Raw genomic sequence first — 25,622 nt, 5'->3', positions numbered from 1 at the left:
AACAGCATCTTTAGAGGTGTAAGAAAAAAAGCTTGCTTTCAGAAAAAGTCAGTGAACAATGATTGTAGTCCAGGTCATTTTGAAACATTTCTACTGGCCCATTCATTGTGACACAACATAATCAGGCAAGACCTATTTTTCTGCTTAGTAAAACAATACTATTAGAATGAATAAAAATGGCATTCATGCATGCTGCTTGCCATCAGCAGCCAGAATCTGAGAGAGCACATCTAATTTCTGGGTGGGTGGATGGTGTGGAGTATAAAAACACTGTGTGGAGTAACTCACACTGATGTGGACCTTCAAACCTACAAACACTTTCAAAGCAAATTTTTATACTGGGGCAAGAAAGTAAAACATTGTTTTAACAGCTTCGTTGAAAGACTCTACACTTCTATTCTCCCTACTTTGTTGGCTTAAGAATGAACAGATATATACAAAACATACCTATTTCTATATACATAACATATATATCCTTTAATATGTTTTATATATTATGTGAATATTTATACTATTATCTGAATACCGCTTTCTAACAACCACTGTTCGGCCATTGACTCATTAAAACACCAGGGCTGCTTTCCACTATGTTTATTCTGAAACAGATTTTAAGACACATAAATCTCCAGTCTTAGGGCTCCCTCTGCTGTGCAGTTTGTGTTTTTCATGCCTTAACATTCAGGAGTCTGTGAAGTAAGCTGTAAAATTTCCTAGTAGAAGTTGCACTGAAACTGGACTTATAATATAATATTTTCACATTATATTGAAAGACGACAAAGCTCCCCAAACCATCACTGATTGTGAATCTAGACAGACCTCCAGCAGCATGGTTTTGTGCCTCTCCACTCTTCCTCCAGGCTTTGGGGCCTTGATCCCCAAATAAAAAGCAAAATTTCTAATAGTTAGTGATGGTTTGGAGAGCCATGTCATCTGTTGTTTGTTTTACAGAGATGCCACTTGGCAACGATGGCAAAATGAAGCTTTTTCAGGTCATTTATTGCAAGAGAGCACAAAAGAAGCCAGCACATTCTTTGCAAAATGTACATTCTTTGCATTATTATCACTTTTAGAAAATTTTGCAAAAAAAAAATATTAAAGATTTTGTGTCACGATGACCTTGTGAAAATAATTAGTCTAAACAAAGTTACAGGTACACACAATCCAGCCTGGTCTGCTTATTTATGTGCGTTAGCCAAAAGAAGCAAAAAAAAAACCTTTTTACAATTAATTTCTTTGAAGTTCCAAAGATTGTTTTGAGACCCGATTTGTGAAAATCTGATAAACTATGAGAGTAGCTTAAATTTTCATTTTTAAAGAACTTTAACAAACTGTAGCCATCATTTTTTAACCATTGAGTTGTCCTTAATCAGTCCCTTAGCAAAGTTTTAAAGTTTTGGCAGTCTTTAGACTTTTATGTGAACTAAGCTGCACCAGACATGCCCAAGGTTGGATCAAACCCAATGACCTTGTGGTCCAAAGGCAAGTATTTTATAAAGATGCTATTTAGCACTTACAGCAGCATGGTATTTTTACAAATAATTTAGTGTTGAGAATAAAAATAAACCCAGCACCTACCTTGCACATATTTACCAATTTTGCATTATAAGCATTGTTATTACACATTATTGAAAGAATATTAAATATTTTGGGTTATGATAACCTTTGGTCTCAATTTCATAATCTATAATAAATTTATAGAACCAATTACAGTCAACCAGTTAATGTAAACCACTCCACACTGATTGATTGTTGTACTGCAGCCAATAGATGCAGCAAGCTGCAGCCAGAGATGCAGCAAGCAAAGATTCAACTTAATTGAAGAATTAGGTGTTGAGTAACAGATTTTTTTTTGTTTTAATAGCACAACCTATTGCTTACTTGGCATGAACTATGTGTTTAACAAAACTGCTAAGTTGCATTGGAATACACTCGAGCAAAAGATGCTCCACATATGAGGTGCTAACGCATCCATTTCCCTTTATAAAGCTACGAGTCGACTCTTAAATATGATGTTTTTTGTTGGTGAAGAAGGCAACATTTATCTACGTTTAACATATCAATTGTGTGCATGTGAGGCATTTCAGGGACAGATCCGTTCACATTACACACAGATACAGGTCACTTATATATGTGAATGTAAACCGTCAAGACAAAATATTGTTGTGTCTGTGAGCAATGTGGCTTGTAACGTAAAAATATCCAAAGTGACTCAAATCTGATTTTAAAAAATCGCATTTGGCACGTTTACACAGCCATGAAAAAAATCAGATCTAAGCCACATTGAGCAAAAAATCTGATTTGAGTCGCTTCAGACTGGAAACCATGATGCAGAAAACTTTCCAGAATAAGATTCTAAAATAATTTTCACTCTAGATGTCACAGTTGCTGAGTTTTTCACCCAAACCAAATACTTTGCTCTATAGTTTCAGCATTAGGCCAACTGAGGTCATTCTTTTTGACAGAGTAGTGGGTAAATTACTGTGCCTATATATCATGGATGGTATACTATGGATGACTTACATTTATTGCTCTGCAGCTTTTTTTTTTAAGGAAGAATTATATAATAAGAAAAAAAAATCTGTGTGTGTGTGTGCATTATGTGTGTGTTAAGTGAGTTACCGCAGCAGCGCCTCCCGTTGGATTTGTAGGGAACAGCAGGCGGCTCTCTGTCCCTCTCTCTCCCGGCGTGCACTGCGCGACGCCATACCGCGGTGTTCGGAGGGCTAAGCGGCGGCGGACATGTTGGCGCGGCCTGTGGCGGTGAAATTTCACATTTAGGAGTTTTAAAGGATTTTACAGAAGAAGAAGAACTGCACAGAGGCAGCAGGATGGACGCTGTTAACGCTTTTAACCACGAGGTGAGCCCGCCCTGGGTTTATTAGCGCTTTATACAGGCCTGTGTCACTGATTAACGTTAGCCCTTAGCTGGCTAGCTTGCTAAGCTAACCGCTAGCTGCTGTTAGCGCTGGGGCAGCAGTCTGAGCTGTTTTAGGCCCCAGAGAGCGGAGAGAGGTCTAGCGGATGAGGGAAGCTGGGCTGCGGTGTTTATGGTCCTGTGTGTCGGGTGTTGTGAAGGTGTGGAGGCGCTGTGAGGTGTGAGGAGCCGCGGGCTGGGTGTAGGTTAACCCGGAGCGCTGGCTGTTGTTTTCCTGCACGGAGAATCAGGGAGTAGCAGGGAGGTGGATGGTGGGCAGTAGCTTGGCTAGCTAGGTAAAATCTTTGCAGCTTTCAGGCAGAATTTAGTTTCAGCTTTCACACTGTTTAATTTATCTGCTTCTTCTGTACCGCGTTTACTTCATCAGCTGATCAGGTTGTTAATGTGTTGGTCAGAAATGGCTCTGAGGCGTTTGTTGACGTACGGAGTAGCCTGTGGGAAGCTAACGCTAGCCTCCATTCTGTTAGCATGTTAGCTAGTAGGGGTGGGCAATATGGCCCTAAAATAATATCGCGATATTTCATGGCATTTTTGCGATAACGATACTCTTGGCGATATGACAAAACACAGATTTAAAAAATATATATTTCAAGAATTCTCTACTGCATCAAAAAGAAAATTACATTTTATTATTGCATATGATACGATATGGCACACCCGTAACTAAGATATTAAAAAATACAAGAGTTTTATCAGATTTGTAACAGAAGTCAATGATCCAGAATGTCATGATACTAATAATGAACTCTAAATATCTCCATATATCCAGGATTAAAGTAAAATAAATGATACTGGACAGATATAATCTGACTTTAGTAGATATATAATGGGAAATGATTAATTTTTCTTTTTATAAAACTGCAAAAAAAAGTAGTACCCTGATATAATAATTAGGGGTGGGTGAAATGGCACGATATTTCAGGGCCAAATATCGCTCACGATATTCAAAAATGTCGCCGATATTATCGCGTACGATACGATATGGCACACCCCTATTAGCTAGTAGCAGTAGTAACATAGCAGTCCTGGGCTAATGTTATGTGGAGGGTGTAGGCTGAACTAGCGCCCACCTCATGCTTCATAGGTGTGGAGTGATTCTTTTAATGCTAACTTTAAGTGTTTTATTAGGTTGTCTGTGTGCTATTTAGCTACGTTTAAATGCTGAAAAATAACCCCATGTAATGCTAGCTAACTAATATAGCTAACTGGTTACCTAACTAAGAAAAATACAATGAGCGTTCTTTTAATGTTATAAAAATTTTGCCAGCTAATAATTCTCATCCTGAGTTGAGTGGAGGTAGCTAAGTGAATGATTAGTTATATTGAGGGAACATTTAAAGTCTCTAAATGTAGTAAATATTTCTGCTTTAGTGGACTGGGCGCCTCTTACTAGAGCTGTAAAATATGGCGATATTTTATCTCATTGTGATACATTTCCTTATCGAATTGACAATATGCTCTAATAAGCGTATCGAGAATATATATATATAGTGTAAAAAATCCTGGTAAATTGGCTTTGCAACACATATTTGCATAAAACATTGTACCTAGTATGCATGAAAGAGACATTTAAGAATTTACAGAAGCAATTTGTCTGTCAAAATATTAAGGTAAATATTGTGAAAACGTTTATAAAAATCTTGAATTAATGTTTGTACCATATCGCCCAACTCTGTCAGTGCATGATTACATTCGCCACAGGCTTTTATGTTCCAATTATTATTATCAGAATTATGTCATATCGACAAAAACTAAGAAATACCTCAATATAATATTGCTTGTTTGTGTGGAGGTTTTATTTGAGTAATAAACATCTCCACACAAACACACAATCCAATTTTTTAAAATCAGATTTCGGTCACGTTCATTTGTGGTCCTAAATTGATACGCATCCGATCAATGGACATGCAATATGAATGTAAACGAACAGTCAAATCGAAATTCATGCGTCTTTTTGCTTTTACGCATGCGCCAGGTGCTTCTCTCTTATACCCCACACATCTCTTGGTGTAGCTGTGCAGCTATAGCTGCAAAAACAGCAAAAGCAATCTGCCTCCTTGACCTGAGCATGTACTTCAGAGGAGCTGTTTGCTCTCCACTCAAGCAAAAGATACTCCACATATTAGCTGCTAACGCATCCATTTTATCTTTTTAAATCTACAAGTCGTCTCTCAAACATGATGTTTTTTTGTTCTGGGTGAAGAAGGCAGCGTTTATACAGGTATCAATGTGCGCATGGACGTTTCAGGGACAGATTCGTTTACATTACACACAGATACAGGTCACTTACATTTGTGACTGTGAGCCGCTAAGATATCTATGACGGGACAAACTAAAAAGTTTGACACTTCAGATTATAAATGTTCTTTTAACATACTTAATTTAATATATATTACATATATTTTTGTACTCGCCCATACCGATACCCACTTAGAATAAAGCAATCAGGATCATTTTGTAATAGTTGTGAATGTATAGGACAGTAAGGCAGCAGCTAATTTGTTCAAGCTTGAAATAAATTAAGCAGTTATGCTTAAATATAAAATAGAGATTTGCTTTACTTTAAGGACATATGTTAATTTTCCCAGCATCATTATGTGGTGTCATGGCCACATCAGCCAATTGGATAAACTTTTAAGGAAATACAGGAAGTTTCAAGAAAATATAGGAAGTTCATTTCAGGTGGGAGGGGCTGAGGGAGCAGCTGTGAAACAAGTTTCCTTGGGATACTTTTTTTTTTTACTGTTCCTTTTTTCTTTTTCTTTTTTATTACTGCCTGTAGCCTATGTTGGATATATAAACTCTTTGAATTCAAGGTTGATGAATGTCCACTTCGGGGTCAGCAGGAACTGGGGAAATGAGCGGGGTCTTAGCAGCGGTGTGGGGAGGTAACGATCTCCACAGCTTCTCACTGGTGCTAAGTACGATTTGTGGAGCTACTTAAGTTTACGTGTTGTACCATCTCTTGTGTTGTGGATATGGGTCTAAACATATATAAAATTTGGATTTGAGTGATGAAGTTGTCTGTTCGTTAGCAGAGCAGTGTGCACTAGGTATCGAATGTTGGTATCTCAGTCTTTTTGGCAAGTGCGAAACCATTAGCATGGTATCTGTCCCAATACTGATACCAGTGTCTGTATTCATGCATCTTTGGTACTGTTACTAAACATGCTAAGCTGTCAATACAAGTAGCAGTATCTGAAATCACAGAAAGCTAGTCCACTCTTGAAACATCATTGGGCCAAAAACAGTAGTACACATAAAGCAGGAGTTGACGTGAAAACATAACAGCTGGTCATGTTATGAATGGACCAATTAAACTACATTTCTAAACTCTCTTGCACCAGTTTGCTTTAAAACAAATTCATCTAGCAACCTTATATTTAAAGCATGCTAATTGTACGCTTGACTTGTGTTTGTGACAGAGTGCTGGTTCGGCACAGTGTTACTTTGGGGGAGCAACAAAATACCACTTGCCAGAGATGTATGATGCTACATAAGCCAAATAGGTCATATTTGCGCAAACACCTGAGGAGAAATATCATAAATTACAGTCCAAAACTTTGTTACAGATACAAAATTAAATTTTCTTGTCTTCCTGTTTTTTTTGTCAAGGTGGCTGTCTTGCCCCAAGATTGTGCTGCGGGAAGCCCTGTTATAGCTATCCTTTTCCAACCTTTTTGGCCCAGAGTGGGCTTTATAATGAGCGGTGTGTTGTATCTGTTTTAAGCAGAGACTGTAAAAAAAGATGGACGCCGTGTCTCCGTTCCCATTCATTCAGTGAAAATGAAGCCAAAATCTTCCTCCATGTTGGCGATCCTGACACCCGATTCTGCACAGTAGAGACCAGAGGAGGGAGAAAAACTGTGTTGACAGCCTACTCATTTAAATAACCCCGCCCCTGAGGGCTGCCTCGCGGTCACAGACTGCAGAGCGGGGCGGAGCGGAGCTGACGTTCTGCTATTTGTCCCGCCCATAACCAGCCCTTTTACAATAACCACACCTTTTTTGAATAGAGCTGAATAACCTTCTAAAAACAAATTCTGTGGGGATATAAAAATTAAATTAAAAATTAAAATTAATATAAGCAGAGGTTACACTAGCTGCTGCATTTAAATAATGGAGGTAGAATTACAGTATATTGGAAAAAGACGTGATTGAAAGTTGTCTGTTTTGCCATTGAAACCTATGGGGATGGGTGGAGTTACACAGCTTTCTGAAACCGAACAGCAGGGGGCGCCCGACCTGTGGTGGCTTCACTTTTGACAGACGATGCTCTGTCCAGCTATATACAGTCTATGGTTTTAAGGCTTTTATGAGAGTCATTATATATATGAATGCCTTCTGAGTAGCTAAAGTGAGAAGAGTAGGGGGAGCCCAGGATAAAGATAAGCAGGATAAAAATTTGTAAATACAGCAATTTCTGTAAATTGTTCTGCAGTTACTGTTATAGTAAATGTATGGATAAATTATTTGGTTTGAGAGCAAAAAAAGGAAGCCTGGGCCCTTTGTTGCACAGGGTAAATCATTCTCTCCTACATCACCACCCTAGCTAGCATGAAGTAAATACAAAGAGCAAACCTTCGGAGAGTAGAGCAGGTCTTTTCTGTACTAGTTGGAAGAACGTTTGCATACTGCATTCATTTCAGTGACTGGTCATGTATGCAGTGGCTGAAGCACAGTGACCTTTCGGGTAATAAAAGAAGACAATTTTAATGGTCTTTCAAATAATTCGTCTTATGTCTTACCCCTTTCTTTAGTGTTAAAGAGCTAATGAACTAAGAAAATGTGTTTGTTTGCTTAAGTTGAGCTGCTAGTAAGGTTTGCATCTCAACACAAACCATTTGAGAACTCTTTCTCTCATATGTTTAGCAAGAGGGTAAATACAGAAAAAGGTTCCGTGCTCTGGAATAGTGCATTTTTCCGAGCACTTTGACATAAAGCTGTGTTAAACTTCTGTTTAGCTTAAACTTGCAGGGTACACTAGGGGTGTGCCATATCGTATCGTATGCAATAATATCGCCATCATTTTTGAATATCGTGAACTGTTTTTAGCAAAAGGAAAGTTCACTCTTCTTATTTCCCATTATATATCCAGTAGAGACAGATTATATCTGTCCAGTATCACTTATTTTACTTTTATCCTGGATATATATATATATATATTAGAGCTGGGCGATATGGGAAAAAATCTTATCACGATATAGTTTTCCATATCAGTCGATATCGATATGTATCACGATATAAATCAAATCACTTTGTGTCACACTTAAAGGTTTGTTTTTATTAGTGAGAGAATAAGGGAGTGATGGAAGTTTTATCACAATATTTTTTTCTGTATCTCCATAATTATTAGGGCTGGCCCGAATAGCATTTTTTGAGCTCCGGATATTTGGCAGTAATTGGTAGCGAATATTCCAATATTAGTTTTTAAAAAAAACAAATTAATCATGAACGCGAGCCAGAACCCGAGCTTGAACGTCAGCCTGACTCAGGCGCTGCATGAACTCGGGCTTTTTTCCAATTTTTTCCAATTTTCCATGACTGAAAAAAAAACTTGGGCTATAAGCTCAATATTAAATATTTCGTTTGTTTAGAAATTATTTTATATTCTTAAACCATGTTAAATTATATTAGATTAGTAGGGCTGGCCCGAATAGCGTTTTTTGAGCTCAGAATATTGGGCACTGATTGGCAGCCAATATTGGAATATTTGTTTTTAAAAAGACGGATTAAAAACTGATTAAAGTAAAACAAAAATTGCAACTCGGCCCCTTTAATTCACCACAAAGTTTTCCAAGACCCAGCCGGAAAAAAAAAGATTTCCCACCTTTTCCTCAGCTGGGTCGGGCTCAAAAAATGATTTGTGATAGGCTGTTTTTTGGTTTGTTTGTTTAAGCACTTAGGCTTTTGTACTGCTGCAGTGCAATATTTAGATTTTATATTCTGAAATTCGTTAGGTTTTATTTCTTTTAGCATTTTGAACTTTTTTTCCAATTTCAAATTTATTTTTTTCTGTTCGTTATGTTCTATCGGTCCTTGCGTTTTTTGTAGTTGAAGTTGAATTTAATATTGAAGTTCAATATTTCTAATTTATATTTTGAAATTCGTTAGATTATATTTATTATTGTATTTTGAGCTCACTTTAGTTGGTTATTTTCCAAATTCATATCTATTTTTCTGTTATTATTAAATGTTATTAGCTTATTAGCTTAGCTTGTCATTTAGCATACAGAACTTCTCACGGATTTTTAATGAATGTTGATTTATTAATTTAAAAGCTGTACCTTATTAAAAGTATTTTAAGCCAGACAGACACTGTGTGATTTTTTAATGAGTTTATCTGCACTTTTAAATGGTTTGTCCTGTAGGAAACGCACACGATTTGTATGCTGACACTGTTGTCTGACTGAGGAGCTGCTTTCCGTCAAATGCAGCCTGTAGGCAGGAAAAAATCCAGCCAGAACCGACCATATCATGAGCCAGTTTTAAAGCCAGTAATTTAGTAGAGCATTAAACTACAAATCTGAGATGTACCTGCTGTACTTCTTAATCTCTGCCCCCAAAACGGTCCATTAACTTGCTTGACAGACGCGTCAAATCCCCCGCGAGCACGCGCGGCGCACAGCGCACCGATTAATTCATGCATTGAGCTTTAAACGCGCAGCTGAGCTGTAATTGGGGAAATATCACAAAAATCACAGTGTGATTTGTTACATTAAAAAAAAGACCATTTTCTTCCGCCTAATCTGAGAGGAAAGCGGTGTTCTCGACCGGCCCGAGTTCATGCAGCGCCTGAGTCAGGCTGGCGTTCAAGCTCGGGTTCGGCCTCGCGTTCAGGCAGATAATCTAAATGATAAATGATTTTGTGTTTTTGCACTTGGGCCATAAGCTCAATATTAAAAAGTTCGTTTGTTTAGAAATTATTTTATATCCTTAAACCATGTTAAATTATATTAGATTAGAGGAAAGTCATTTAGACATCATTCTTAAGGTGTTTTTGTCCTGTTACCGCTCCGCAAAAAAACCTCTTCCTTTAATCCGCGCCCCACATACACATTTTTGCAGCACCTGCCCCGAGGTCCTAATATAAATTGAATTAATTACATTTAGTGCTTAAAATTTACTTAAAATTTATTTAAAACGTGCTGAACAGTGCGGCCGTTTATTCCCAAAGTACAAACACTATGGTTGTTTGCGTGTGTCGGGCCATACTCCACTATTCTTTAGGGTTTTTTGTTGCATGCATGAGAATAACTATTACAATTTTCTTAACTATTTATTAATTTGCTCCAGCGTCTTCTGGATTGATTACACGTTGTGTTTTCGTTGTTTGCCGCGCCACTTAGACGGAAATGGAAATGAATGTTTATCGAATTCTATTGCACAGGCTTATCATCGTCATCGAGGGAAAAATTATCGCGAAACAAATCGATATCGTTATATCGCCCAGCACTAATATATATATATATTTGGAGTGTATTATTAGTGTCATGACATACTGGATCATTGACTTCTGTTACAAATCTGATAAAATTGTATTTTTTTCAGTTAGGGGTGTGCCATATCATATTGTATGCAATAATAAAATAGAATTTTAATTTTGTTGTAGTAGTGTATTCTTGATATAATGTTTTTAATTTGGTTTCTTATCTTATCGGCAAAAGTATTGTTATCGTGAAAATTCCAAGAAATATCGTGATATTATTTTAGGGCCATATCGCCCACCCCTAGAGTACACCTATTAGGTGGGTCAGATCAAGCTCTGACCACATTCTTAATACAAACCAACCAGTTAAATTGAGACTGATTGAAGACAATCTTCCTCACAAGGGTTTTGGCTTGTTTGTTTTAGTACCCATCCAAGTGTGGCTAATGTATTCACACCTGGTGAAATGAATCAAACCAAGGATGAAAAAGAGCCAGGATCCAAGTTATCCTGGTTAAATAGTTTAGGTGAGAAAAAGCCCTATGTTTATATGGTGCCCGGAAGAGTCTCTAAGCTTGCTGAACCTTTTTACTCCATGGTTCAGGTGGGAGGAGAGGAGAAAATTACATTTTTGGGTTGATACTCTTGGTGCTTGGGTAAATGAAATTAAATTACATATGATTAATTTTGTTTAATATAACAAATATAATTTGAGTATGAAAAGATGAAAATGAAGTTTTATTTTTCAGGTTTGCTGTAGGTACTGTAAAAAAAAAAAAAAAAAACGTTTAAGATTTCTCTGTAGATAGTAATGCCACATCAGCCAATTGGACTTATAAGGAAATACAGGAAGTTTCAAGGAAATACAGGATTTATATATTGTATTAATTTTATTGAACAGGAATTTTGTTTAATTTAATTAAAATAATCTAAGGGTATGAAATGAAGATAGTCTTATTTTTTAAGTTTACTCTACCTACTGTAAAAACTTTAGCATAACAGATTGTTTTGTTGACAGCAGTATGTCACATTTAAAATGTAATTGTTTACCAGTACTAAATACGATATTTACATTGCAGTTGTTCTCCCTGATGGACTCCAAGCCACCTATCTCCAGAGCAAAAATGATCTCCATTACAAAGTCTGCAATAAAAGCCATTAAAGTAAGTATTATGTCCTCATTTTTCAGATTTATTTTTATGTTGCTGACACATTGTAATCAAGTTAGCTAATATTTGTAGGCAGGTTGTGAATGATAACATTTGTTCTTTGTGATGAGTGAGTTTATATTGATTCAAAATACTGTTTGTGTTCGTTTTGCAGTTATACAAGCATGTCGTCCTAATTGTTGAAAAATTTATCAAGAAGGTAAGCACATATTACCATTTTAGAAAATGTTCTAGATAGTTCTTGATTGTTTTATTGAAGTATGTTACCCGCAGTACTTAAATGACTCTTTCTTTTCTCTCTTACAGTGTAAACCAGAGTACAAAGTCCCAGGGCTCTATGTGGTCGACTCCATTGTGCGACAGTCGCGTCATCAGTTTGGTGCAGACAAGGATGTGTTTGGTCCCAGATTCACGAAGAACATCACTGGAACGTTTGAGAACCTCTGCTTGTGCCCCACAGAGGACAGGGTAAGGATAATCTCGCCCACTCTTAGACTTTATCTCTAGCTTGACTGCTTGTTATAATAGAAGACCTGTCCTCTAACTTCTCACATATTGTTTGATTTGTGGAGAATTTCTAATAAAAAAAATAAAAGCTGGCTAATTTTATACGCTTTCAACAAATGTGAACATTATTATTGAATTATTAGTTCTCTCTTCCACATTTTTTTTTAAATATTACATTTTTTGCTTTCAGAGTAAAATTGTGCGTGTCCTGAACCTGTGGCAGAAGAATGGGGTGTTTAAGATTGAGGTGATTCAGCCACTCTTGGACATGGCTGCAGGCTCCAGCAGCTCAGGTGGAGGTTCAGCTCTGGACAATGGTCCAGATATGGGTAAGTTAGAAAGTCTACTAAAATCCAAGCTGAAAGTCACAAGCTTTTACTTTTCTTCTGCTCCACTGTTTCTGTTGGGTGAACAGAAGAATTTCCACATTTTATGCTTGAACCAGTAACATAGCACCTCCTGGTATCTACCAAAATTCTGTGATTTTCCTGTCGGATGCTCTTGCCAGCAGAACTACCTTTATTTCAATAGAAGTTTCGTCTCATTATTTAGACACTTTGCTTATTTTATTCACACCCTTAAGTATAATAAAATTATTATAATCTAGTAAATCTATTTAGGTGCTTACAACTACTACATAATTGCTATGTTAATGAATGTTTTTCACCTACGAACAACCACTACAAAAAAACAGCATTACCAATAAAATAATGCACGCCTCTTGTCCAGTTGAAAAAAATTTAAAAGTAAAAGTTTGTGATCAAGGGCACCAAGGGCATTTTAAATTTTCAGAAAATGTATAGGTTTTGTGCAGATGGACATTTTGATTATGGGGCAGTAAGCTGTTGAGCTTGAATAAATAAAGTGCAATGCAGGAAAAGGAGTGTTATTTTTGATTGCTTGTAATTGCAAAGTTAGTCAGGTTAAAAAAATAATCCCATTGTTTTGCTTTTATGTATTGTGCATTATAAGATTGTCATGGTCCTCTAATCAGTGTTTCTCCCACCAGAAGCTGCTTTGCTCCAGTATTTAAGAATGACCTGTTCATTGAAAAATTCTAGATGCCTTTGGCCAGGCATCTAGCTTTTGTCATGTTTTATTAACATGTGATGAGAATTGGCCACTGGGGTGCGCTGTTTATTTAAAAAAAAAAAGTCACATCTAGTACATATTTTAACTTCTGGATGTAAAGTAGGTAAAACATACTGGAGTAATATGACCCTAATAACTATAACAATCATTACTCCTAACAGGTAGAGAAACTGAACCCCTTAATTTCAGCATGCAGCTGTTTATTTAACAACAGTAGTTTGCAATATTTCTTTTTTTACTGGCTGAAATGTGTTTTTTTTTTTTTTTTTTAAGTCAAAGTCAACATGATTTTTTTTAATTATTATTTAAATCTAATAAAATAACAAGTCTTTGCTTTCTAGCTACATCCCCTCCATCGCCCGCCAAGGAAGTAGAGAGCCAGCCAGTAGTGTCTGCTAACTCTGTGCAAGCATCCATGCCACAACTGCAGAACTCTGATGCTTTTGCTGCAGTAGCTCAACTGTTCCAGTCCTCGCAAGGCCAGCAGGTAATATAGACCGTCATCATCACGAGGAATACCTAAAGATGACTTTGTAGTTTACATTATAAAAATGAAAAAGAGTCTTGTCTGTGGGAGTAATTGCTAATTTTTCACTTTTAGCATGCTCCCCTAAACTGACTGAGCAATATCTCACCAACATATATTCTTATTGTAGCTTCAGCAGATGCTGCAGACATTCCAGCAGCCAGGGAAGCCGCAATCTCCTGCACTGGAGAACAATATGACTGTCAACTTCCAAATGCCGACACCAGTTATGCAGCCTGTTCCTGGGCTGCCCCCAGGCCTCCCTCATGCCCCACTGCCTGTAGAAAAGAAAGCCACTTTCGACAAGGTCAGCTTTCACCATAAACTAAATATAAAAATATTGAATCATTAATATTTACTAATATATTTTTAGTAATAAAAAAATCAAATTAATAATTAATATTGCTTGTTAAATTGCTTTTATTTTTCAGAAACTTCTTGACCGCTTTGATTATGACGATGAGCCAGAAGGTGGAGACGACGGCAAGAAGGACGAGGCTCCCTCCATTCAGCCTGCTGCTTTGTATGTCAACTGTTCCTCCATAAGCTATTTTATCACAGGAAATAACCTGGAGAAGGAAGATTTGTTTAAGATATACTGCTAAAATAAACGCTGTGGTTATTTTAATTTTATTTAACCTTTATTTAACCAGGAGGTCCCTTAAGATTAAAATCTCTTTTTCAAGGGAGACCCAGCCAAGACGACACTTCATTTTTTTAGTTACAAAAAGAAATGCATTTAGGAGTAGCAATTGCCTGTTTCCATCACCAAATTCTTTAACAAAGTTTACTCAAGGAAACCACCTCATTAAGCTTTAATTTGTTTTGAAATAGTGCTGTGCGATATGACGATATATATCTATCGTTTCTACAGTATTTTCATCAATTATTCATGCACGTCTGTGTGTTCACTATTTCGTTTTGCTCTTTTATAATTTGTTAGATTATATTTCTTTTAGCATTTTGAGCTTAGTTTAGTTGGTTATTTTCCTATTATTTTTTCTGTTTTTATTAAATGTTATTAGCTTATTAGTTTCTAGCTTGTTGCTGCCTTCTTTTTTATTTAGCATACAGAACGTCTCACTGGTCTTTTCAATGAATGTTGATTTATTCATTTAATAGCTGTATCTAACTATTTTAAGCCAGACAGACACTGTGTGATTTTTTTTTTAATCAGGTGCGGAGAGCTCATCAGCATGTTTGAATGGTTTGTCCTGTAGGAAAACGCACGCGATTTGTATGCTGACATTTAAAAGCGTGGATGAGCTGTAAATTTTGGATCAGCACAAAACGAACAAAATAACAAAAACTGAAAGTGAAATTTCTCCTTAACTGAAACTAATAAAAACGGGAATTAAAAGAAAAAACTAAAACTAACTGAAATTACTGATTGAAACCCTCATTTTGGTGTTTGTTAATTTATTTATAAGAAAATATAATAAGTATGTAAGCAATGATATTATTTTGTCATATTTTTCGAAGAATAACTGAAACGTACTCAAATGTGGTATATAATGATATATATCATTATCGTAATATAAAAAAATTCCATAATGTGATATATGATTTTCCCATATCGTCCAGCACTATTTTGAAGGTTTATAATTTTACTATTACTATTAGACTATTACTATTTACTATTAGAGCTTTATAAATTAAAAAAATATAGCAATGTTGCTGTTTCCTCATGCTTAAAAAAGGCCAAAAGATTGTATCATAAAGTACATAAGAATGTGTTTTAAACAATGAATTGGATATAAAGCACAGTATTTATTTAGGAACTGTGATCCAATGTATATAACCTGCGAAGTAAAGAGGAGTCAGCATGCATATAAACAATGTCCCCATAATCTGATACACTTAAAAATGTAAGCTTGTGTTTCCCATGCTGCCAAATTCAGGCAGGTGCAATTACAATAATAAAAACCCAGTCTTACCTTTAATTTCTTTGTGTCCACAGTGGTTTTCCTGAAGGCCTTCATCAGCCTCAGCAGGTATCAGCACCCTTCCCTCCACAAGCCAGTCAGATGCAGCACTTTCAGCAGCATATGATGGGTGTGACTCCAGATCAGCAGGTACGCTTTGTTCTGTTTGTTACTCGTCACAAAGAATTGAAAGTTGTTAGCGTCTGTTAGCTGTGATGTATTGAGGCAAACCTTCCACAAGGTCTTCTACTAGTAAAAAAACACCAAAGGACACCAAAAAAGACTGTAACAATAACCTGTGAAACATCACAAATAATCTCAAGAAGCCCACTGTAAAAGAAATCAGTCTGTGATGCAGGCTAGATATATACAGCTCTGGAAAAAAAATGAGACCACTTCAGTTTCTGAATCAGTTTTCAATTTTGCTATTTATAGGTTTATGTTTGAGTAAAATTAACATTGTTTTATTCTATAAACTACAGACAACATTTCTCCAAAATTCCAAATAAAAAAATTGTCATTAAGAGCATTTTTTTGCAGAAAATGAGAAATGGCTGAAATAACAAAAAAAGATGCAGAGCTTTCAGACCCCAAATAATGCAAAGAACACAAGTTCATATTCAGAAATCAATATTTGATTAAATAGCCTTGGTTTTAATTACAATTTAAAGCATCTTGGCATGTTCTCCTCCACCAGTCTTACACACTGCCTTTGGATAACTTTTATGCCTTTACTCCTGGTGCAAAAATTCAAGCAGTTCAGTTTGGTGGTTTGATGGCTTTTGATGGCATCCATCTTTCTTTTTATTATATTCCAGAGGTTTTCAATTTGGTAAAATTAATGAATTCATCTTTTTTTAAGTGGTCTCTGATTTTTTTTTCCAGAGCTGTATATACATAAGTACTTATAAAATCTTAAATGATTCTTATCTGCTGTGATGTAATAGCAATGTGCTAATTTGCCTTTATTTTGCCTTGTTTCAGGTTCTACCTCCAAATGGTCAGCTCCAAAATTTCAACCGCATGCGCCCGCAGCTATATCCAGGGATGATACCTCCAGTAGGGCAGCTGCCTACTGCAGTTCCTCACGGGTTCCCTGGAGCCTTTCCTCCTCCGAATGATGCCTTTTCTCAGTTCACAGCTGTGCAGCAGCACCATCAGGTAAAACTCGAATTTACATGGATGTGCATTAAATAACATATCTAGAATTTCTAGAAAAGGTTGTGTGTTGATATGTGTTAAATTTGAAGCTTATTTGTTTTTCTCACAGGAGGCCTCTATGGATTTAGATCCATCCTCAAGACACCACGCAGATGGCAGGAGGTCTAGGTCTCGCTCAGGCTCAAGGTGTGAGGTCATATTTCTAAAAGACTCCAAAGAGAGCTTTGTTTAAAGTGTTAGGAGGCAGTTAGCTATGTATGACATGATAACAGTCTCCCTCACATTTGTTCCTCAGATCTCCAAAGAGGAGGCGATCGCGGTCAAACTCTCGATCCAGACGCTCACGACACCGACGTTCAAGATCTCGATCGAGGGAAAGGCGACGTCATTCACCTCGCTCTCGATCTCAGGAGAGGAGGGAGAGAGATAAAGAGCGAGAACGCAGACAAAAAGGCCTGCCGCTCATTAAACCTGATACACTAAGCGGTGAGCAACAACCCTTTTTTCTTAACTGTGGCTATCAACTTAAAGCTACAACTGCCTGTAAATGCTAGATTGAGGGTTTGTTGAGCTAGTGTAGTATTCGAATTGGTAAAATTGTTTTTGTAGAGAACTTTTAATGATTATTAAACGAATAAATGTACCATCATTCAGCTTTTGCTTATATGAATGCTCTTTCTCTCACTTCCTCACACACAGTGTGCAGCACTACTCTGTGGGTGGGACAGCTGGACAAGAGGACCCAGCAGCAGGATGTGGCTTGTCTATTAGAGGAGTTTGGCCAGATAGAATCTATAAATGTAAGATTAAGCACATATATACCCATCCCCAAAGGCAGGGTGATTGTAGTAATACTTGTATTATATATATTTGTAATGTTATAAATAGTAAAAGTGGGTAAATATAATTTATTTTTTCCTTTGTTTTGTAGATGATTCCTCCGCGTGGTTGTGCCTATATTGTTATGGTTCATCGACAGGATGCCTTTCGAGCTCTACAGAAGCTCAGCAGAGGCACTTACAAAGTCAACCAAAAAGCCATTAAGGTATTACATTTGTGACTACTTGGAGAAATGCAAATAATCATCACGACTTCAATCATTTAACCCATCTGCTCTAGTTTTATTAATGAAATATTCCAAGCAGTGTGCCTTCTGTATGTTTCACTTAGATCAGTGTGTTTGAATCTGCATTTCTTTAAATTTATAGACTGACTAATTGATATATTGGTATTCTTGCATAGATTAAGCATTTCAGTCTAATTTAATTCAGACAAATATAACAGTTACTGTTTTCTTCAGTTAATGATTACTTTCAACCATTTCCACAGATTGCCTGGGCTTTGAACAAAGGCATAAAGTCAGAGTTCAAGCAGTACTGGGATGTGGAGCTAGGTGTCACCTATATTCCATGGTCCAAACTCAAAGTGGAGGACCTGGAAGACTTCAAAGAAGGGGGTGTACTGGACACAGATACACTTTGCCCAGGTAGGAGCCTTCTCCTTTTTCTTTTATAGACACACATTTTGTTCTAGGTGACCCATTCACTTATTTCTTCACCAGTCCTGCTTTATTACTTTTATTATTTGTATTTTTTGTCTCCTTTTTATTCTTGTTAGAAAAGTCAATTTAATATGTAAAAACAATGAAAGTGGAACAATTTAATGGGGTGGATCATTTTTTTTAGGGATAGTAAAACAATTCTGTTTTTATTTGTGTCTGCCTTCCTTGTGAGAATAGTTTGCTTTTGTTTCTTCAGTATGGAAGGGTGCTCATGGGGAAATGGAGAACACTGACGAGGCATCCCAGAACGGCAGGGCTGACATAGGGCTGGTGAACGAGAGTCCAGCTCCGGTCCCTGTGCAGGTAATTCAAGATACATAAAAGGTTTACATTTCCACGTCGGTGTGACATTTCCATAAAACAAGTCATTTGTCCAATAATGACCCTTTATGTGGTTGAAAATTAGTTCTGCTGTTTCTGTGGCTCTAGCCACTTCTCTGTGGTGTTCTGCAGTTTAAACCGCAAAGGTGAGAATGTGGGGGTGGGAACACTTTGCTCAGTGGACCAATCACAGCTTCTACTGTCTGTGTCATGTAGTTACATGTCTGGGGAGGTGCATGTAGACTATGGCGTTGGGTTCAGGCTCAGTGAAGTATAAATAGGCCTTTAAGGAAAAGGGAATTTTCACTATATTGCAAAATGGTTCCACTGGTTGCAGAGAAGGCTCCGATTGGCTGCTTTCTGCCATGCCTTACCAAGTCCCAATTCCACACATTCATTATCATATATACAGTCACAATTATTAAATTCTAATTGTGAATATATTTCTAAGTGCTTATTTCTGGATGTTCTAGACATCATGACTCTGCCGAGTGCTGAAGAGCACTGCACGTTTAACTGTTCGCACACTGTTTCCAAAATAAGGTGAATACATAAAGGTTTGAGCTGTTTGTGCTGTTTTCTGGTAAACATCCAACAGTTTTAAAGACTGTCCAACACCATGAAGTTGTGTATCAGTAAATGGTTCCTTTTAAAAAGCTTTATTATCTGCAGTTGTGTTTGTAGTGTAATAAGCTCTGTTTACCTATGTGTTTTGTAGAAAGTGCTGTAGGCACAAATAAACCACAGGGTAAAACATAACTCCTGGTTTATTTGGTTGCTTCATGTTGTATAGCAGGTTTAGGACCATCTCATATTTCTGTAGCAACAGCACCTGTTACTACTTAATTATGTTTTTTCCTTGATTTTACCAAATTGAAAACCTCTGGAATATAATCAAAAGGACGATGGATGATCACAAGCCATCAAATCAAACTGAACAGCTTGAATTTTTTGCATAAAGGCATAAAGTTATCCAAAAGCAGTGTGTAAGACTGGTGGAGGAGAATGTGCCAAAATGCAAAAACTTTAGTTAAAAAAACAGGATTATTCCACCAAATTATTGGTTTCTGAACTCTTAAAACTTTATGAATATGAGCTTGTTTCCTTTGCATTATTTGAGATCTGAAAGCTCTACATCTTTTTTGGCATTTCAGGCATTTCTCATTCTTCAAATAAATGCTCTAAATGACAATATTTTTATTTGCAATTTGAGAGAAATGGCCGAATTTTTAGAAAAGTTCATTTTACTCAAACATATATCTATATATAGCAAAATCAGAGAAACTGATTCAGAAACTGAAGTGGTCTCTTATTTTTTTCCCCAGAGCTGTATATGTCAGGATTCTCCATTTTTGTCATAAACATAGCCTCAAGGATTTTAATGAATATACACAATTCTCATAATTCGCTGAAAGTGTATCAGCAATCTTATGTAAATAAAATATTGCAATTTGCACAAAAAAGGTGCTGTTCTACTTTGTTTTACAGCTTTTTTTAATGAATCATATTTATGCAAGTATTTTTTATATTTATTTTTTAAAGATCAAGTATTAAGGTAGTTGTAATATTTGCTGAAATTACAATTTACTGTTTGAGTCTCTTGGAAATATGTGAATTTCTCTAGGTTCTGTTATATTCTGTGGGCACTGTTTAATGATCCTGTAATCTGAGAAGAATGTTTTAATTTTATCACTATTTGTGCCGTCAGGTTTTGTATAGAGCTATAAAATGTAATTAGACGTTTTGGTTAATATCTCAGGATGACGAATCCGTGCTTGTCTCTTTCTGCCTGGACTGGAATGCTTTGGTTGATCTGTAAACATTTTTATAGAAAGCAAAAACATCTTGACATTTTTGGTCTGAATATTATGAAACTCTTCTTTTCTATTATTTTTTCTTTGCTTGTTTAGAACACAATGTTAGTTAGGAAACAGAGATCATGGGATTTGTCATCACCACAGTAGGGCATTATAAGTGAATCCTCACTTGTTTGTGTTCACCATTTTAAATGGATTCCTGTTGGTTGTAAATTGATTTGTTTGTGAAAACACTCAAGTCTGTGTCCTACCTCGCCAGTGCTGCCATGCATGAAGTTAAAGCTTATCGGGTTCATTTTTCATGGTGCCAGTCTCTGTTTGGACTTAGGATGATTCCAAGAATGTTGGTAAAGGGAAACGTTTAAGGACGCACCTCCTCAGAAACTAAAACAATCTAGTACAGAATTCATTTCCCCACCCCTTGACCCCCGCCTTTCAAGACTCTTGTTTGATTACACTTTTTAATACTCTTTTTCGTTTCTATTCAGGCTCCTCCTCTTCAGCAAGTAGGGGCTCCTGGTGCAACTGGTGTTCCTCCCCCAGTTTTCCCATCACCCATGAATATGCTTCCGCACTCTTTTCCACCTGGGGTTCCACCTCCTCCCAGTCCATTTATGAGGCCTGGATTTAACCCCATGCAGATGCCTCCAGGTTTGATAACTAATTTTAAATCTAATCTTTTTAAAACTACTCTTTGCTAAAGGAGAATTTAATTTTCGCAGAATTTCTGCATAATTTAACCGATGTGATGTAAACAAAATGATTCAGAGTGGTTTAGTGTGAAACTTGCCAGGTCAGAATTGTTTACAGTGGTAATAATAAGAATAAGTGTCTGAAGCATGAATGCATGTCCATAGTGTATGACTAAAATAAGCAGAAACTGAAAAAGTGGAGTTTGACTTTTTTTTAAGTAGTAAAATGTGTGATTTTTTATACATTTAAGAACAATTAAATGGTGACAAACTAATTGATTACAGTTGCCAAGTGTACTCATTAGGTAATTATCTATCTGTTTTTTAGGATTCCTCCCTCCTGGCGCTGTGCCTGCCATGGCCTCTGCTGGTCCTCCTACGCCAGGCAGCATGGGCATGCCATCAGGTCAGTCCAGTCACGAGTGGATCTTTTGATTGTGTATTTTTGAGTATCTGAATTACATGCATTACATATTACATTATATTTAGTTAGGTCTGTTAGTTAGTATTAAGACACTTGCAGTAGTTTTCCAGCAGCAGTAGATTATTAGATTATTATTATTATTATTATTCAAACTTTCTTGTGTCTTTCTACTGCAGTTGGCGGCTCAGGAGAGGAACAGCCTAATGATCCAGGCTCCAGGATGAACAGGGAAGGAGCTGAAGGATTCAGTGCCATGCAAGGTAGGTGTCTAGTAGTACTGGTAGAATTGTGTCTGGATAGGGGGTGGGCGATATGGCTCTAAAATAAAATAGACTACTTTTAGGACAAAAAATCTCTATCACGATATGTTTTTTTAATATAACGATATTTTTTGTTACGATATATTGTATACAATATAATATTGCCCACCCCTAGTCTGGATGCCTGTATTTATGGCCATATTAAAACGTTATTAAAATGTTTATTAACTTTTTTTGTTCTGACAGGGATGAACATGCAGAGTCCACCAGGGCTCTTGGGTTCAAGACCAGGTATGATGCCTCTCCAACGTCCCCCAGGGATGCCCCCTCCACACCTTCAGCGTTTCCCCATGGCTCCACGGCCAGGCATGCCCCCCATGCCTCCACAGATGATGGCTCCCAGGGGCCCTCCTCAGATGATGCATCATCGAGAGCCTCCACCAAGTGGATTTGGCATGCATCCCCCTCCACATGTCATGCGAGGCCCTTTTCCTCACCCAGGGCCTCCGTTCATGAGGCCTACTGGCCCCAGAGGACCAGACGGACCTGAAGATCCTGAGGGACGGCCCTTCAGGGGTGAGCATTCCGGGCCGGCCCGGGAGCGAGACAGGGATCAGGAATGGTTTGGTGGACGCAGGTCGTTTGGCGAGGGCCGTGGAGGGGACAAGTTGGAAGGGCGGGAACGCTTCGGGAGCTGGAACGAGGAGGCAGAGCAGAGGGGTGGGTGGGACAGGACACGGGAGCGCAGAGACTGGAGAAGGAGTCCGGACGGAGAGAGGGAACAAGGACGAGAGCAAGGTAGGGAGGGTGAGGAGCGACCCAAACGCAGAGACAGGGAATCGGGAACGCGAGAGCGAAGTACCCGCTGGGACAAGGATGACAGACTTGACAGACTGGCTAATATGGGCACTCAGTCCAACGCAGGCAGTCAACCCAACGGACATGAGGCGCTCGGAGACTCTAGCAGCTCGGAGCAGTCTAGAGACTCTGCTAAAGAACTTACTCAAGCCAAGGCAGAAGCTCCGCCCCCTCCCACCGAAGTGACTGCAGAACCACAGCCCTCTGAACCGGCAGCAGAAACTCAGAACCAACCTGCAGAACAAACAAAGACAGACGAATCATAGGCTACGCTTATCCCCTGGACTGCAATGCCCATATGATATTTGTTCTTTTTGTTTTCTTACTTGACAAGATGCACATGTTTGTGTGAACATTTGCCTAAACACCATTTAGAATGGTAATGGAAAGACATGAGTATCAAGCATCACATGGGTTCAAACCTGAAAATAAAGGCCAGATATTTAAGGTAGAAGAACATCGGGTAAAAGCCATGTAGATAGTATGTTTATTTTACATCCATGTCCTGGCTAATCTTGGACACTACAGGCTAAAGAGGTGAAACGATGCAGAAACAACTTGATTTATATGGTTTGTGGTCCTATAGAAATAAATTATATGCCTTGTCCCCCTTCTAAAATGTCAAAATCAATGATCCTGTAATTGACTTTTAAGAGTCTGGCTAACATGGAGCACTGCTCTGTAATCAGTGTTCCATTGTGGAGCTTGAATGTTGCTTTAAACCAGTGTTTCCCAGTCCTGATCCTGGACCACCCTTGCACTGCTCTATTTGTTTTTTTTTTCTGCTCACACACATTTGTAGATTAATAAACAACTTGTTTATTGGTTAACAAGTTAAATCAGAGGGGTAGGACCCAAGGAAAATACAAAAAATATTCAGTGCAGATATACTCTAAGTCTAGAGTGTGCACCAGTCATTCTAAAAAGGTAAATTAAAAAAAAGAAAGAAAAAGAAACACATGGGGGTAAAAATTTAAGAAGGAAATAATCTGCTGTAAATATGCTTCCACTACTCAAATGACCTTTGTAGATTTGGAGGTAAGGTGTGTTTTTGAAGTATTCCCCATGAACATGGAGAAGATAGGAAACCTTGACTAAAATAAGAGACAAAGACCCTTTTGCTGTAATGTTTTTAACTTGCCATGTTTACATCGTGCGAAAATGAGATGTTTGTATAATTTTTAAGTTTGTGGAGATGTGAACTTGTTTAATATTTCAGCAATAGGGATTTGGTTTTAATAAACTATTTTCATACCAAAATGAACAAACTGACTAAGCACTTGTTTTTTCAGATGCTTTAGTTTTAAGGTTCTTTAACTGAATGATTTCCTCATCTGAATTTTTCATTTTGTGTGGACTGTATGTTCTCTGGCGATGTGTAAATTTGATTTACTACATGCATATTACGAAACTTATTTTCTTACATTGTGACATACTTTTGAATTATTTACATTACATTTTTAGAGTATTCAGAAATTTTGACAAACAGTAAATGAAAGTGATGATTTTTTAAATCTTTTTTTCCACAGATGAGTCAATTTTCATATATTTTTGTTCCTGAAAAATAAGTAATTGCATGAGTTTGAACCACCACCTAGCATATTCTGTGTTGTTTGTCTTCATAGCAAATTTGTGTTGAGTAGGATGGGGTTATAGTGACCTTCAGTAGATGTATTTGTCGTGCAAATGTTTCACCAGCACAAATTCTTTCCTTTTATTTACTTGTGCTATATTAGAAGGCAGTAAATGAGTGCCTGTTGTTATTAACAGAAATTATACGTAAAGGCAGACCATTAACAGTGCACTTGATACAAAACTAAACTTATTAGTTATTAAATGATGTAAACTATGTTCATCCAAATGCTGCAGTATTTCACAAAGCGAGCATTGACAGGCTGACCCCCCCCCCCCCCCCCTCCCCCCCTTTTTAACCTCTGCAGCAGTGCTGGCAGAACTTGTATGTCTCTTTTCAAAAGCCAACCTCTGGATATTACGCTGAACATGTGAACTCAACTTCTTTGGTCGACACTTGAGTCGATCCTCTCCAGTTAAACTGCTCTATGGTTTTAGCCACCAAGCTGCAATTTAAATTTCAAAGCGTTGGCAATCTTATTATTTCCCAGGCCATTCTCATAGTTCTTTGTCATGAGGTGCCATGTTGAACTTCCAGTAACCAGTATGAGAGAGTGTGACGGTGATTAAAACCTAAATTTAACACTCCCGCTCTCCATTCACACCTGACACCTTGTGAAACTAACTTCTCACATGACATTGGGATAGAAAATGGTTCATTGGAAACAATTTGGTCAGTTTCACTTGTACTCACTTTTGTTGCCGGCGCTTTAGATATTAGTTGCTGTGTGTTGAGTTATTTTGACTACTTGACACTCACTTGTCAGATACTGTAACTCTTAAGGAGAAGACAAATCTTCATAACTGAAGGTCAGTGTAAAAAGATTTTTTATTTCAGGTAATTTTGGAGAATTTGAATTGGTCTTTATATCATGACCGTGTGACTCAGTGAAAAGATTAAAAAAAAAGTAAATACAACAAGTAGAGAAAAAAAATGGAGATCCTAAGTTTTTGTTTGACAGCAACAATGTGAATATAAATGAGGGAAGTGATGACTTTTAAAGGTAATAATAAGAGGAAATGCTAACTGATGAAAAAGGGAACAAGTTTAACCACTATTCCGTTGTTGGGTAGAATCAGTCAGTTTATAGAGAGCCTGCTCACGTCTTGTATCACCTGTTATATCAGAAATGACAGCAGAATACCCATGAGTGAGTCTAAATTGTTGAAAGGGTGTGAATTAAGTTAATTGGCTAAAATCAGCTTAAAATAATAACCAATCACAATTTTGAAAATTAATCAGGTTTTAAGCAGTAAAGGTGTTAGCATTACAGCTACTGTGGTTAGTGAGCTGAAGCTGGAGATACAGCCTG

At 37.3% G+C, this 25,622-nt stretch overlaps 2 protein-coding genes across 2 annotated transcripts in view; one reads left to right on the top strand and one right to left on the bottom strand.

Annotated features, from left to right (window-relative positions):
- Positions 1-15,684, bottom strand: part of ugt5d1 (UDP glucuronosyltransferase 5 family, polypeptide D1) — a 42,719-nt gene extending 27,035 nt beyond the window's left edge. The window contains exon 1 of the mRNA XM_049468945.1: positions 15,596-15,684. The gene's annotated coding sequence lies outside the window, so the exon portion shown is untranslated. The remainder of the gene's footprint in view (positions 1-15,595) is intronic.
- scaf4a (SR-related CTD-associated factor 4a) lies at positions 2,687-23,938 on the top strand. The gene is made up of 20 exons (XM_007247250.4): positions 2,687-2,858; positions 11,444-11,527; positions 11,688-11,732; positions 11,840-12,001; positions 12,231-12,369; positions 13,474-13,619; positions 13,789-13,965; positions 14,090-14,181; positions 15,619-15,733; positions 16,568-16,744; positions 16,854-16,930; positions 17,040-17,230; positions 17,444-17,544; positions 17,676-17,789; positions 18,074-18,230; positions 18,502-18,608; positions 20,932-21,094; positions 21,464-21,541; positions 21,736-21,819; positions 22,066-23,938. Exons 1-20 carry the CDS (start codon positions 2,829-2,831, stop codon positions 22,941-22,943), a joined length of 3,117 nt encoding a protein of 1,038 aa, XP_007247312.3. The 5' UTR covers positions 2,687-2,828; the 3' UTR covers positions 22,944-23,938.
- Positions 23,939-25,622: the final 1,684 nt, after the last annotated feature.

This window comes from Astyanax mexicanus, chromosome 20 (genome assembly GCF_023375975.1).
Source record: "Astyanax mexicanus isolate ESR-SI-001 chromosome 20, AstMex3_surface, whole genome shotgun sequence".
Taxonomy (NCBI): domain Eukaryota; kingdom Metazoa; phylum Chordata; class Actinopteri; order Characiformes; family Acestrorhamphidae; genus Astyanax; species Astyanax mexicanus.
Note: the sequence above shows the minus strand (reverse complement) of the source record. Positions and strands in the feature narration are given on the sequence as shown.